Below are 12641 nucleotides of genomic sequence, written 5' to 3' on the forward strand. Positions count from 1 at the left end.
TTGTCATCTAAGACACAGCAGCTCAGACGAGGCACCAAACAGAGTGGGTGGGGAGCGTTTCCACAGTGGCCTGAAATGTGGGTGTCAGGGACAGACGCGGAAGGAGATTTTTACAGCAAAGTTCTACAAGAAAAGTGATATTATATCAGAATGTAGATGTTGTTGTTTTTTTACCCTACGCATTTATATTTTACTGTGTTTGTTGCATTTTTGTTGCGTTTCGCTTGATCGTAAAATATGTGGACAGAGAGGGGGTGTGACGTTCTTATGTTGTCAATATTCAGTGTTTTATCTTCCATAGTTAATATTGTAAATCCCACATTCTGGGTGTCTCATTCAGTAGAAAATTTAAAATTCCAGTCCGTTTGTTAAAGGGGAATATTATCACCAAACCTATGCAAGAATCAATATATACCTTGATGTTGCAGAAAAAAGACCATGTATTTTTTAAACCGATTTCCGAACTCTAAATGGGTGAATTTTGGCAAATTAAACGCCTTTCTGTTTATCGGTCTTTTAACGATGACGTCAGAACGTGACGTCACCGAGGTAATACAGCCGCCATTTTCATTTTCACATTACAAACACCGGGTCTCAGCTCTGTTATTTTCCGTTTTTTCGACTATTTTTTGGAACCTTGGAGACATCATGCCTCGCCGGTGTGTTGTCGGAGGGTGTAACAACACTAACAGGGAGGGATTCAAGTTGCACCACTGGCAAGAAATCTGCCGCCGGACCCCCATTGAATTTGCCAGAGTGTCTGCCGGCGATGCTAAGACAGACATGGCACAGAGATGTATGGATAACGTGCAGATGCATTTGCAACGATTAAGTCAACGAAATTACAAAGGTGAGTTTTTTTGATGTTGTTGAATTATGTGCTAATCAGACATATTTGGTCACGGCATGACTGCTGGCTAATCGATGCTAACATGCTACGCTAATCAATGCTAACATGCTATTTACACTAGCTGTATGTACATTTGAAACTAGATACCCACATTTAATGCGAAACAAACACTTACCAATCGACAGATTTAAGTTGTGAAATTCCTGATCGTTTGGTCCGCACATTTTACCGGCGATGCTAATAAGGCAGCCATGCTATGGGCCACTTCATTAGGTACATCCATGCTATGGCCGAATAGCGTCAATAGCTATTCGCTCAATAGCTTCAATTTCTTCTTCAATTTCGTTTTCGCTATCTGCCTCCATACTCCGACCATCTGTTTCAATACATATGTAATCTGTGGAATCGCTTAAACCGCTGAAATCCGAGTCTTAATCCGAGCTAATGTCGCTATATCTTGCTGTGGTAACCGCCATGTTGTTTGTAGTGGCAGCCCTGTAAGACGTCACAGGGAAATGGACGGGTGGATATAGCGATGGTGAAAATCAGGCACTTTGAAGCAGTTTTTCGGGATATTCCGGGAGGTGTAAAATTTTGAAAAAAACTTCGAAAAATAAAACAAGCCGCTGGGAACTGATTTTTGTTTTTAACCCTTTTGAAATTGTGATAATGTTCCCCTTTAAGGCGGTCTGTCATAACGTTTTTAGAATTCAATCTGACATTATTGTGAGGTTTTGTATTAGTGTTCCTAAGAATAGGACCCAAACAGACACATATTGTACAGCAGATTGTCACAGCTTATATATGTTTGTTTGTGTGCGTGCGTGCGTATATTTATATTTATATATACATAGATAGAAATATACACCGGCCCCCAGACACATTTTTTTCTCTAAATGTGGCTCTCGGGTCAAAATAATTGCCCAGGCCTGCTCTAACCACTAGGCCACTGAGAGGGCTAGTGTTTTTTTTTGTTTGTTTTAAGATCTGCCATATATACTAAAAATCAAATAATAGAATTGGAAATAGAATGAACCTTTCGCTCATTCTATTTCCAATTCTTAAACGTGAATCAAAAATCAAAATTAAGGCCGTTTTTTGATTTGTATTATATTTGGCAGATTTGAAAACAATAAAATAAGGGTTGATTTCCATTAATGTACACCTATAAAATTTGATTTTGTGCTGTCTTCCTGTTGTTTTTTTCCAGATAAACACATCAAAATTTCATCTAAAATGCAAAAATGGGTGGTCATCTGTGTGATGACTAATTGAACCGGAAACTCTATTTTAGATTTTCCTTTGCGTTTAGCATGTTTTTGGCATAACGCTAACATCTTTGTTTAGCAGGAGTCCTGTTGTGGTTTTAAAAAAATGTCATTAAATAGTTGTCCAACTTTTGTTTCAGAAATGAAAACAGAACAAATGGCCAGAAATGTGTGTTTTGATTTGCATTTAAAGGGGAACATTATCACAATTTCAGAAGGGTTAAAACCAATAAAAATCAGTTCCCAGTGGCTTATTTTATTGTTCTAAGTTTTTTTCAAAATTTTACCCATCGTGAAATATCCCGAAAAAAGGCTTTAAAGTGCCTGATTTTCGCTATCTGTGAAGCCACCGTCCATTTTCCTGTGACGTCATCCAGTGATATACATGCTATCCAGGCGGATAGCACAGCAAGATATAGCGACATTAGCTCGGATTCAGACTCGGATTTCAGCAGCTTAAGCGATTCAACAGATTACCCATGAATGGAAACGGATGGTCGGAGTATGGAGGCAGATAACGAAAACGAAATTGAAGAAGAAACTGAAGCTATTGAGCGAATAGCTATTGACGATATTCGGCCATGTCTACCATAGCATCGCCGGTAAAATGTGCAGACCAAACGATCGGGACTTTTGTATCTTGTGACACTAGAGCAACTTAAATCTGTCGATTGGTAAGTGTTTGTTTGGCATTAAATGTGGGTGGAGGGAAACGCTGGATGCAAGTATAGCTACAAATGTACATACAGCTAGCCTAAATAGCATGTTAGCATCAATTAGCTGGCAGTCACGCCGCCACCAAATATGTCTGATTAGCACATAAGTCAATAACATCAACAAAACTCACCTTTGTGATTTTGTTGACTTTATCGTTGGAAATGCATCTGCAGGATATCCATACATCTCTGTGCCATGTCTGTCTTAGCATCGCCGGTAAAATGTGCAGACCAAACGATCGGGACTTTCGCATCTTGTGACACTGGAGCAACTTAAATCTGTCGATTGGTAAGTGTTTGTTTGGCATTAAATGTGGGTGGAGGGAAAGGCTGGATGCAAATATAGCTACAAATGTACATACAGCTAGCCTAAATAGCATGTTTCTACGTAATACATTCTACGTAAATAAACTTGAATCCGTCCCTGATCACGTCGTTACACCCTCCGACAACACACCGACGAGGCATGATGTCTCCAAGGTACGGAAAACAGTCGAAAAAACAAAAAATAACAGAGCTGATTTGACTCGATGTTTATGTGTTTGAGAAAATGGCGGTTGACTACCTAGGTTCGCTCTGATAGCAAATAATAGAAAGGCATTTATTTCGCCAAAATTCACCCATTTAGAGTTCGGAAATCGGTTAAAAAAATATATGGTCTTTTTTCTGCAACATCAAGGTGTTTATTGACACTTACATAGGTCTGGTGATAATGTTCCCCTTCAAGAATTGGAAATAGAATGAACGGAAGGTACACGGACCGTACCTTCCCCCAGACCTTCCAAAAACAAGAACATTTTCAAAATTTCAAAGCAAAAAGTAGCTTGGCCAACTGCAAACAGAGAAGTCAGGGGCCCTACCAGAATAGAGGGCCAGTGGAGTAAAGGAAGATTCTATTTTTTTTTTTAGATTAGAGTCAATGAAAAAAAGGTCGAAGCAGGCGTCAAAAGGTCTGCTGGAAATTAGACACATCTTTTTATTTTCTAACATAATCTCACAGTGGGATTATTGAAAGGAACACAGAGTCTTGTGGTATTTAATAAAAGTGAATATGATATAGTCCATTTATTTCAGCTGTTGATATCAGCAGCGCTTCCCAGATCTCTGGGCTGAAATGCGACCGGTTTCCATTTTTACGCTCTTCTTCTCCTCGCAGTGTCAGTTTAACCCCTGCTTCCCCGGGGTGAAGTGCATCAACACGGCGCCCGGCTTCCGCTGCGAGGCCTGTCCTCTGGGCTACACCGGCCTGCCAATGGAGGGCGTCGGAGTGCTCTTCGCCCAGACAAACAAACAGGTACAATCTTTGATACATACGCTAGTTTGGTTACTTTATTTACATACCATGTTTGAACATGATGCATTGCAACCACAACATTACCTAAAAATCAACAGGCAAGAGACTTTGTTAGTTGTTCTATTCCTTACTCAGTCACTCCATTGCAAAGGTACTCTGCTAGCAAGATAGTCCATGCATCCTTTTTCTCCCGCTTGTCACAGGACCAACACAGATAGACAGACAACATTCACACTTACACTCACACACTTGGGACCATTTAATGTTGCCAATGTACCTATCCCCAGCTACATGTCTTTGGGGGTGGGAGGAAGCCGTAGTACCCGGTGGGAACCCACACAGTCAAGGGGAAAACGTACAAACTCCACACAGAAAGACCTTGAGCCCGGGGATCAAACCCAGGACCTTCTTGTTGTGAGACACACGCCCTAACCCCTGTCTCACCGTGCTGCCCTAATCAGTTAGTGACATATTTAATTTGTCGAGTAATCAGATTATAAATCAATTGGTTTGCTTATTAGTTAGCTTATCAGTCTTACGGTACCTTGCAAATTAGTGAGTTTATCAGTAAGTCAACTATTCATTCATTTTGTTAGTTAGTTAGTTAGTTAGTTAGTTAGTTAGTTAGTTAGTTAGTTAGTTAGTTAGTTAGTTAGTTAGTTAGCTAGCCAGTTGGTTAGTTAGTTAGTTAGATCAGTAGCCAGTTAGCTGTTTAATTGACATATCATCCAGTGGTTAGTTAGTTGTTTGTTTACTTTGCTCATTGATTTATTTATCAGTTAGTTAGCTATTCAGTCATTGATTTAGTCAGTCGTTTTTAGATAGTGTGTTTGTTAGTCAGTAAGTTAGTCCGTTTTTTATCCATAGTTAATTCATAGATCAGCAAGTTAGTCCGTTAATTCATTACCTAGCTAGTTAGCTGATGGATCGGCAAGTTAGTTTTTTTGTTCGCTTTGCTAATTTGTTAGCTGAAGAGTAAGTTAGCTATTCAGTCATTGGTTTTGTTAGTTAGTTAGTTATTTAATTAGTTAGTTAGTTAGTTAGTTAGTTAGTTACCTTAATAGTCTAATTAGTTCATCAATCAACAGGTTAGCTGTTTGTTTTAGTTTAGCTAATTTGTTTCCTTATTAATCAGTCAGCTATTAATTCATTGATGCAGTTAGTTAGTTAGTTAGTTAGTTAGTTAGTTAGTTATATTGGTATCCAGTTAGCTAGTTAATTAACAGATCATCAAGTGGTTAGTTAGTTGTTTACTTTGCTAATTAATTTACTTATCAATTAGCTATTCAGTCATTGATTTAGTCAGTCATTTTTAGATAGTGTTTGTTAGTCAGCAAGTTAGTCCGTTCTTTAGCTATAGTTAGTTGATGGATCAGCAAGTTAGTCCATTAATTCATTACCTAGCTAGTTAGCTGATAGATCGGCAAGTTGGTTTTTTTGTTCGCTTTGCTAATTTGTTAGCTAAACAGTACGTCAGCTAGTCAGTCAGTCAGTCAGTCAGTCAGTCAGTCAGTCAGTCAGTCAGTCAGTCAGTCAGTCAGTCAGTCAGTCGGCCAGTTAGTTATCTTTTAGGCTGGTTAGTAGATCAATCAATTTAGATATCTTGCTAGTTTGTTTTCATTTTGGTAATTTGTTTGCTTATTAATTAGTTAGCTATGTATTCATTGATGTAATTAGTTAGTTGGTTGATTAATTGGTTGGTTAATTGATTAGTTATTTAGTTGATTAGTTTGTTGGTTAGTTAGTTGGTTAGTTAGATAATTTGTTATACTATCAATTAGTTAGATTCATCAGTTAGTCAGCTAATGTTTTATTTAGTTTGTTAGTGAGTTTTTAGTTTGCTTTATCAGCTGTTTTGCCAGTGTGTCAGTGAGTTAGTCAGTCAGTAATTCATTTGTTAGCTTGTTATTGTGTTAGAAGAGCAGTTGATTATTGGTCAGGTCACTAATTTAGTCAATCTGTGGGCAAGTTGGTAACGTTAGTCCTTATTTTTTCCATAAGTTTGTAAGTCACTCAGTTACTCAGTCACATTGTTTCGTTATTTATTGAGTGAGTTAGTTTGTTGTCAGAGTTGGGGGAAAAAAAGTGTAACTTTGCAGAGGATCAAGGAAGAAGTCATTATATTTTGTTGCATTGGGCAATGACACACCTGGTGAAGCAAAGCGAGCTACACTAAAATTATTTTGTGAAAGTATTAAATTAGAGCAGTGTTTTTCAACCTTTTTTGAGCCAAGGCACATTTTCCATCCATCCATCCATTTTCTACTGCTTATTCCCTTTTGGGGTCGCGGGGGGCGCTGGCGCCTATCTCAGCTACAATCGGGCGGAAGGCGGGGTACACCCTGGACAAGTCGCCACCTCATCGCATTTTTTGCTTTGAAAAATTGCGGAGGCACACCACCAGCAGAAATCTTTAAAAAAGAAAACTCAGTTGACAGTAAAAAGTCGTCACAATTGTTGGATATGACTTTAAAGCATAACCAAGCATGCATCAATATAGCTCTTGTCTCAAAGTAGGTGTACTGTCACCACCTGTCACATCACACCTTGACTTATTTGGACTTTTTTGCTGTTTTCCTGTGTGTAGTGTTTTAGTTCTTGTCTTGCGCTCCTATTTTGGTGGCTTTTCCTGTTTTTTGGTATTTTCCTGTAGTAGTTTCATGTCTTCCTTTGAGCGATATTTCCCGCATCTACTTTGTTTTAGCAGTCAAACATTTTTCTGTTGTTTTTATCCTTCTTTGTGGGGACATTTTTGATTGTAATGTTTGGATGTACATTGTGGACGCCGTCTTTCCTCCACAGTAAGTCTTTGCTGTCGTCCAGCAATCTGTTTTTGTTTACTTTGTAGCCAGCTCAGTTTTAGTGTTCTGCATAGCCTTCCCTAAGCTTCAATGCCTTTTTGTTAGGGGCACTCGCCTTTTGTTTATTTTTACCTGCACGCTGCCTCCTGCTGTTTCCGACATCTACAAAGCTATTAGCTACCGGCTGCCACCTACTGATATGGAAGAGTATTACACGGTTACTCTGTCGAGTTCTAGACAGTACAGACACTCAACAACAACACATCATTTGCGGACAATAACTGGTTTGCAAAAAACATTTTAAACCCAAATAGCTGAAACTAAATAATCTCCCACGGCACACCAGACTGTATCTCACGGCACATGCGCCGCGGCATAGTGGTTGAAAAACACTTAATTAGAGCCTCATGTTTCCGACTACTGGGCTTCTTTTCAGGTGTGTGACGACATCGACGAATGCAAAGGACCAAACAATGGCGGCTGCGCGGCCAACTCCGTCTGTCACAATTCTGCGGTGAGACATCACATGACCAGAACCTTCATTTACTAGTAGCAGACGTGTGAGCAGATGTCTCTGCGTCCCCACAGGGCTCGTATAACTGCGGCAGCTGTAAGACGGGCTTCACAGGAGACCAGGTGAAAGGCTGCAAGCCCGAGATCAGCTGTGCTAATAGCCTGACCAATCCTTGCGACATCAACGCCCAGTGTGTCGCTGGGAGGGACGGCTCCATTTCCTGCCAGGTACAGGACAAACCTTCCATATAGCTTGAGTAAACATCATCACCATCTTCATACATGCTGACTGACCTGTTTTGATCTCTCAGTGTGGAATCGGCTGGGCTGGAAACGGGTACTTATGTGGGAAGGACACCGACATCGATGGATATCCCGATGAGAAACTCAAATGCAAGGACGCTAATTGTAAAAAGGTAATATAGGACCTAAACCTGCTGCTTTTACTCTGAAATAAGAAGTTTCTGTAAATTAGCCTTGTGACCATTTGGTCGATTTTTGTGATGACTTTAAAACGCGGATCCACTCTGCCTGGCACTGTATTTACTTGTAGTGCCCCGGATGACAAGTGGCTAGCAGCTAATTTTGTGTTTACATACTGAGTATAGAGCAGTTCTTCGAAGTTATTATTAATCATCTCCAATACAGCAAATAAACTGCATTTCTTAGTATCTTAAGTATCATCATCAAGTACCATCTGTCACGGTGGGTAAAACTGGTGGACCCAAATGCAGAAAAGACAAGCTGAATTAGAGTTCAAGGGTTATTATTAATAAAACCTGAGGGAAAGGAAGGAGCTTGTAGTCCTTGGCTTTGCAGTCCAGGAGAGCACACTGAGGCTAGCAGGCTGAGGCAGGCACACATGGCAGGTGGGGAACTGAAGGCAGAAAAAAGACATGGGTAAGATGAGGAGCCAAAAAACACAAAAATAGCAGGTTTGCAAGATTTTCAAAAGTGCTAGAATTCTAGGACAAACTGGCGAGAAGCGTTACCACATGTAGAAAGGTGAAACAATCTGGAAATCGCGCGGAGTGAAGTCCAAACATTTGTAGGCTGCATGTGATGAGTTGATGGCAGGCAGGTGAGTGATTAGGGTGCTGGGATCAGCTGTGCCAGGCTGAAAGCTGGAGCCAAGCCTACGCCCAAAACACGGCCACTCTCCCAAAGACACACAGAGACAAACAGACACAGACAGACAGTGACACCATCATCACTAGATGTGCATTGACCAATCACAACCTTCCGTTTAAAGCAGACCTGGCCAAAGTAAGGCCCGGGGGCCACATGCGGCCCGTTAAGCTTTTCAATCTGGCCTGCTGGACATTCCCAAATAATATTTTTAGATCGTTAAGATGGAAACTGTAGCTGACATTATGATGTACAGTCATGTTTTTAATGACCGTAATTCTTGAACTACTGTATACTAAGTATTTCAATGGTTGAAATCTGCGCTTTTGTATGATATTTTAGTGACTAGTTTAGTCCTGATACCAATATTATTTTGATGCTTTTCGGTACTTTTCGATACTTTTTCTAATTAAAGGGGACCAGAAAAAATAGCATTATTGGCTTTATTTTAACCAAAAATCATACGGTGTGGCGGACCAGTACTTTTAAGAGGCGGTATGGTACCGAATATGATTCATTAGTATCGCGGTACTATACCAATACCCGTGTGCCGTACAACCCTACGAGTTACTATGGTAATCTATGTCACAGCCGAACAGACGAGGCACCAAGCAGTGTGGTGGGGAGCGTTTCCACAGAGTGTTTCCAGAGCAGCCAGCCTGAAATGTGGGTGTCAGAGACAGACGCGGAAGGAGATTTTTACAAGAAAGTTTGAAAGCTTAGTGATGTATCAGATGTATCAGATTGTAGGTGGGTTTATATTTAACTCTTTGCGTTCATATTTCGTTGTGTTTTTTGCATTTTTGTTGCATTTGGCTTGATTGTAAAATATGTTGATTGAGAGTGGGGGTGACGTTCTTATGCTGTCAATATTCAAGGTTTTATCTGTCATAGAAAACATTTAAATTCCATTCCGTTTTTAGGGCGGTCTGTCATAACGTTTTTAGCATTCAATTAGACTTGATTGTGAGGTTTTGTATTAGTTTTCGTAAAAATAGATAGACCGGCCCCCAGACACATTTTTATTCTCTAAATTTGGCCCCCGAGTCAAAGTAATTGCCCAGGCCTGGTTTAAAGGAAAGAAAATGTATGCATTATTATCTAAAAATCTAAATAACTTAATAAACCTAATAGTGTTCGTAAATAACTTGCAATATTAAAAAAATATATAATTTCTTACAGAAAAATTTAATAAATAAAAAAAACACTAATTTCTGTGATTAAATACTCTGATGTAAATCAATGGAATTACATTAAAATTAACGTCTAATTATAGAGACTATGTTATAATAGTCAATACAAAATAAGATAAGCATAAATAAATGATGTAAAAAGTGTAACAATTTGAATAATGTTATGCAAAATATCAGCCAATACATTAAATACATTAACTATCAGTATGGTAAAGGAAAACTGTACAAAATGGGTAGATATGCAGATGGAATAAAGAAGATATACAACATTTAAAAAATCAAGTACAAAAATATGCAAAATATCAGGAATAAAAAAAACCAATATATACTATTAAATACTTTAATAGTGTGGTTAATTTCTGTGGAAGGATTTTCTATTTTACAAGAAAAATAGTTATTTAGAAGAAAATGAAAACACAAATGATTGATTGATATTTACTTTTAGTCCCCCGGGTGACAAGTGGCTAGCAGGTAATTATGTCTTTACATACTGAGTGTACAGAAGTCCTCCTAAGTTAATACAACTAATCACCTCCAATACAGCAAATAAACTGCATTTCTTAGTATCATCTTCAATTACCATTATCACTGGAGGAGGTAGCCAACATGCTAAACACCGAGATCAAGCCAAGAATAATTGAGTAGATTAATAAGAGTCTGGAGAGTCTAGAGAGAGAATAAAATAACAGCAACTGTCTGTGTGTCAGCATTGTCACAGTCACTACACAACACGTAAGAGCGCGGATCGATCCATATATCGGTGGTGTCGATACCATGGGTAGTGTCAGTATATAAACAATACTAGAGTGATTAGGTCGATATTTTTATTTTCTGGAAATAATTTTTTATTGTTGTTTTTACTAATGTTTATGAACTCAAGTAATAACATCCTAGACAGGGGAGGACTTTAAGGTTTTAAATGTGTAGAGGAGAGTACTTTTTTATTTTCTTAAGTTATTGTGCACTATTGACTTTGTTTTACTCAAACAATTGTATGTAATAAAACGAAATAAGGAAGTACTTAAATATTGTGTTGATATTGTTAAGCTGTCAATAGAACTCAGCATGAATGAATAGAAAAATGTACAGCTAATAAGTGTGATCTGTATCGGTATTGGTATCAGCCAGTGGTGTGCAGTCAAGGCCAGCAAGGTCTTCTCTGCTGGCCAAACATAATTGGAAATCATGATCATAATTCTAGATAAAAGTAGTTTTTAATTGACTTTCTCAAAATATGTAAAAGTATTCATATTCTCTTCATGTCATATTATGCTCCTTCCAGTGCTGTTGTTTTTTTAATTTAGAGTTTGTATCCAATCAGAATTCCGCTAGCTTATGTTGCCATGCTGTACCAAATCTGACCAATGTCTGTGCACTGTAAGTGAACAGGCACATACAGTTGATAGATAATTGCCATAGCCAATCAGAACACGAGTTGTTGTCAGTAAGGACTTCTAGATGGCCTCACGTTGAACGTGACGATTAGGCGTTTGTGATTGGATACTCACCGGGACCGTTAGCAGATGAATTTGAGAACACATAGAATTGAGAGACAGTTGCGATAGCCAATCAGATCAGAAGTTGTTGGCAGTAGCCTACATACAGTAGGTAGCCTGATGTTAACGAGACTGTGATTGGATACTCACTTGTCACTCCAAAGTCAATATCCACTCACAAGTTGTGATTTACAACCGCAGAAAGTGGCACCGAAGCTATACCCGGCCAGCGGAGAAATAAGCGGTACTCACTCTTTTAACCCACAGAGAAGGAGAACAAAACGTTGATTAGGTGGCAGATTTATATTTGCAAGACCATTTTCAAGAAGGATATTTAAAGAGAAACTAATCTTGTGAGACAATGTTGGCCAACCCCGGAAGCTAGCTCAGCTGTTGTAGCAATGAAATGGGTAAATACCCGCCATTTCCACTCAAATCAACCGACGGTACGAGCGGTACCACTGGCTTATACGGCGTCAAATGGGTTTTACAAATTGTATTTCTTTATTTTTTCACGTCTAATATGTATTTTGCAATTTTAATTTTGACATTACCGCATAAGATATCTTTTAAATGCTGATGCAGATTTATTGATTTTTAAATGCGCCAGAAAATAACCCGTTTTGTACACTGTTGGTGTTTTTCAATGCTCAGTAGGGCGTAAATGTGTTTCTGTATAGTATTTCTCCAGCAATGGTCATGTGCTGACATAAATGATGTTTCTTTGAGAGGTAATCATTGAAGTCGGATATCACTGAAGGCCTAGGTGGGAAACGCACGGCCCGCTACTGTTATCTGCCGATCTTATTCATGGGTATGATTGGTATCGGAAACGGCAGTACAAAACCCTGATCAAAACATCTCTACCGTAAATCAGAACATTTTAACCGTCTGTTTGGTGTGAAAGAGTTAAATGACTGATAAAGATGCAGTTCACTAACTTCACCACAAGGTAGAGCAACTACACATCCATATACGATTTGGTCTACGAAGTTTGCCGATGTCTTGACAGGACAACTGCGTCTTCGTTCCAAACTCCGGCCAAGAGGACGCCGACAGAGACGGCCAAGGAGACGCCTGCGACGACGACGCGGATGGCGACGGCATCCTGAACGAGCAGGTCTTTTGTCAAGTTCGGATAGCAGAGCGAACCCAGGCAAACGCCTTTATTACTTTGTTGTGTCTTTTTAGGACAACTGCTGGTTAAGACCTAATTTGGATCAGAGGAACAGCGACAAGGACACGCACGGAGACGCCTGCGACAACTGCCGCATGGTGGAGAACCCCGACCAGAGGGACACAGATGGCGACGGCAAAGGGGACGCCTGCGATGACGACATGGACGGAGACGGTACGCAATAGTAGTGATGCCAGTCTTGCAT

The 12641-nt window shown here is 39.4% G+C and overlaps 1 protein-coding gene and 1 long non-coding RNA gene across 2 annotated transcripts in view; one reads left to right on the plus strand and one right to left on the minus strand.

Moving 5' to 3' along the window:
* Window positions 1–12641, plus strand: part of LOC133536111 (thrombospondin-4-B-like) — a 60150-nt gene that overhangs the window by 19264 nt on the left and 28245 nt on the right. The window contains exons 9-14 of the mRNA XM_061876319.1: window positions 3991–4128; window positions 7366–7443; window positions 7518–7670; window positions 7754–7858; window positions 12272–12379; window positions 12451–12610. Coding sequence (XP_061732303.1) covers window positions 3991–4128; window positions 7366–7443; window positions 7518–7670; window positions 7754–7858; window positions 12272–12379; window positions 12451–12610 — 742 coding nt within the window. The remainder of the gene's footprint in view (window positions 1–3990; window positions 4129–7365; window positions 7444–7517; window positions 7671–7753; window positions 7859–12271; window positions 12380–12450; window positions 12611–12641) is intronic.
* LOC133536112 (uncharacterized) lies at window positions 7736–8552 on the minus strand. Its single transcript, XR_009802382.1, has 3 exons — window positions 8435–8552; window positions 8222–8319; window positions 7736–7828 (listed from the first exon to the last, which is right to left on the minus strand). It is a non-coding gene; the product is annotated as an uncharacterized LOC133536112 (long non-coding RNA).

The sequence above is a fragment of the Nerophis ophidion genome, linkage group LG17 (genome assembly GCF_033978795.1).
Source record: "Nerophis ophidion isolate RoL-2023_Sa linkage group LG17, RoL_Noph_v1.0, whole genome shotgun sequence".
Classification (NCBI taxonomy): Eukaryota; Metazoa; Chordata; class Actinopteri; order Syngnathiformes; family Syngnathidae; genus Nerophis; species Nerophis ophidion.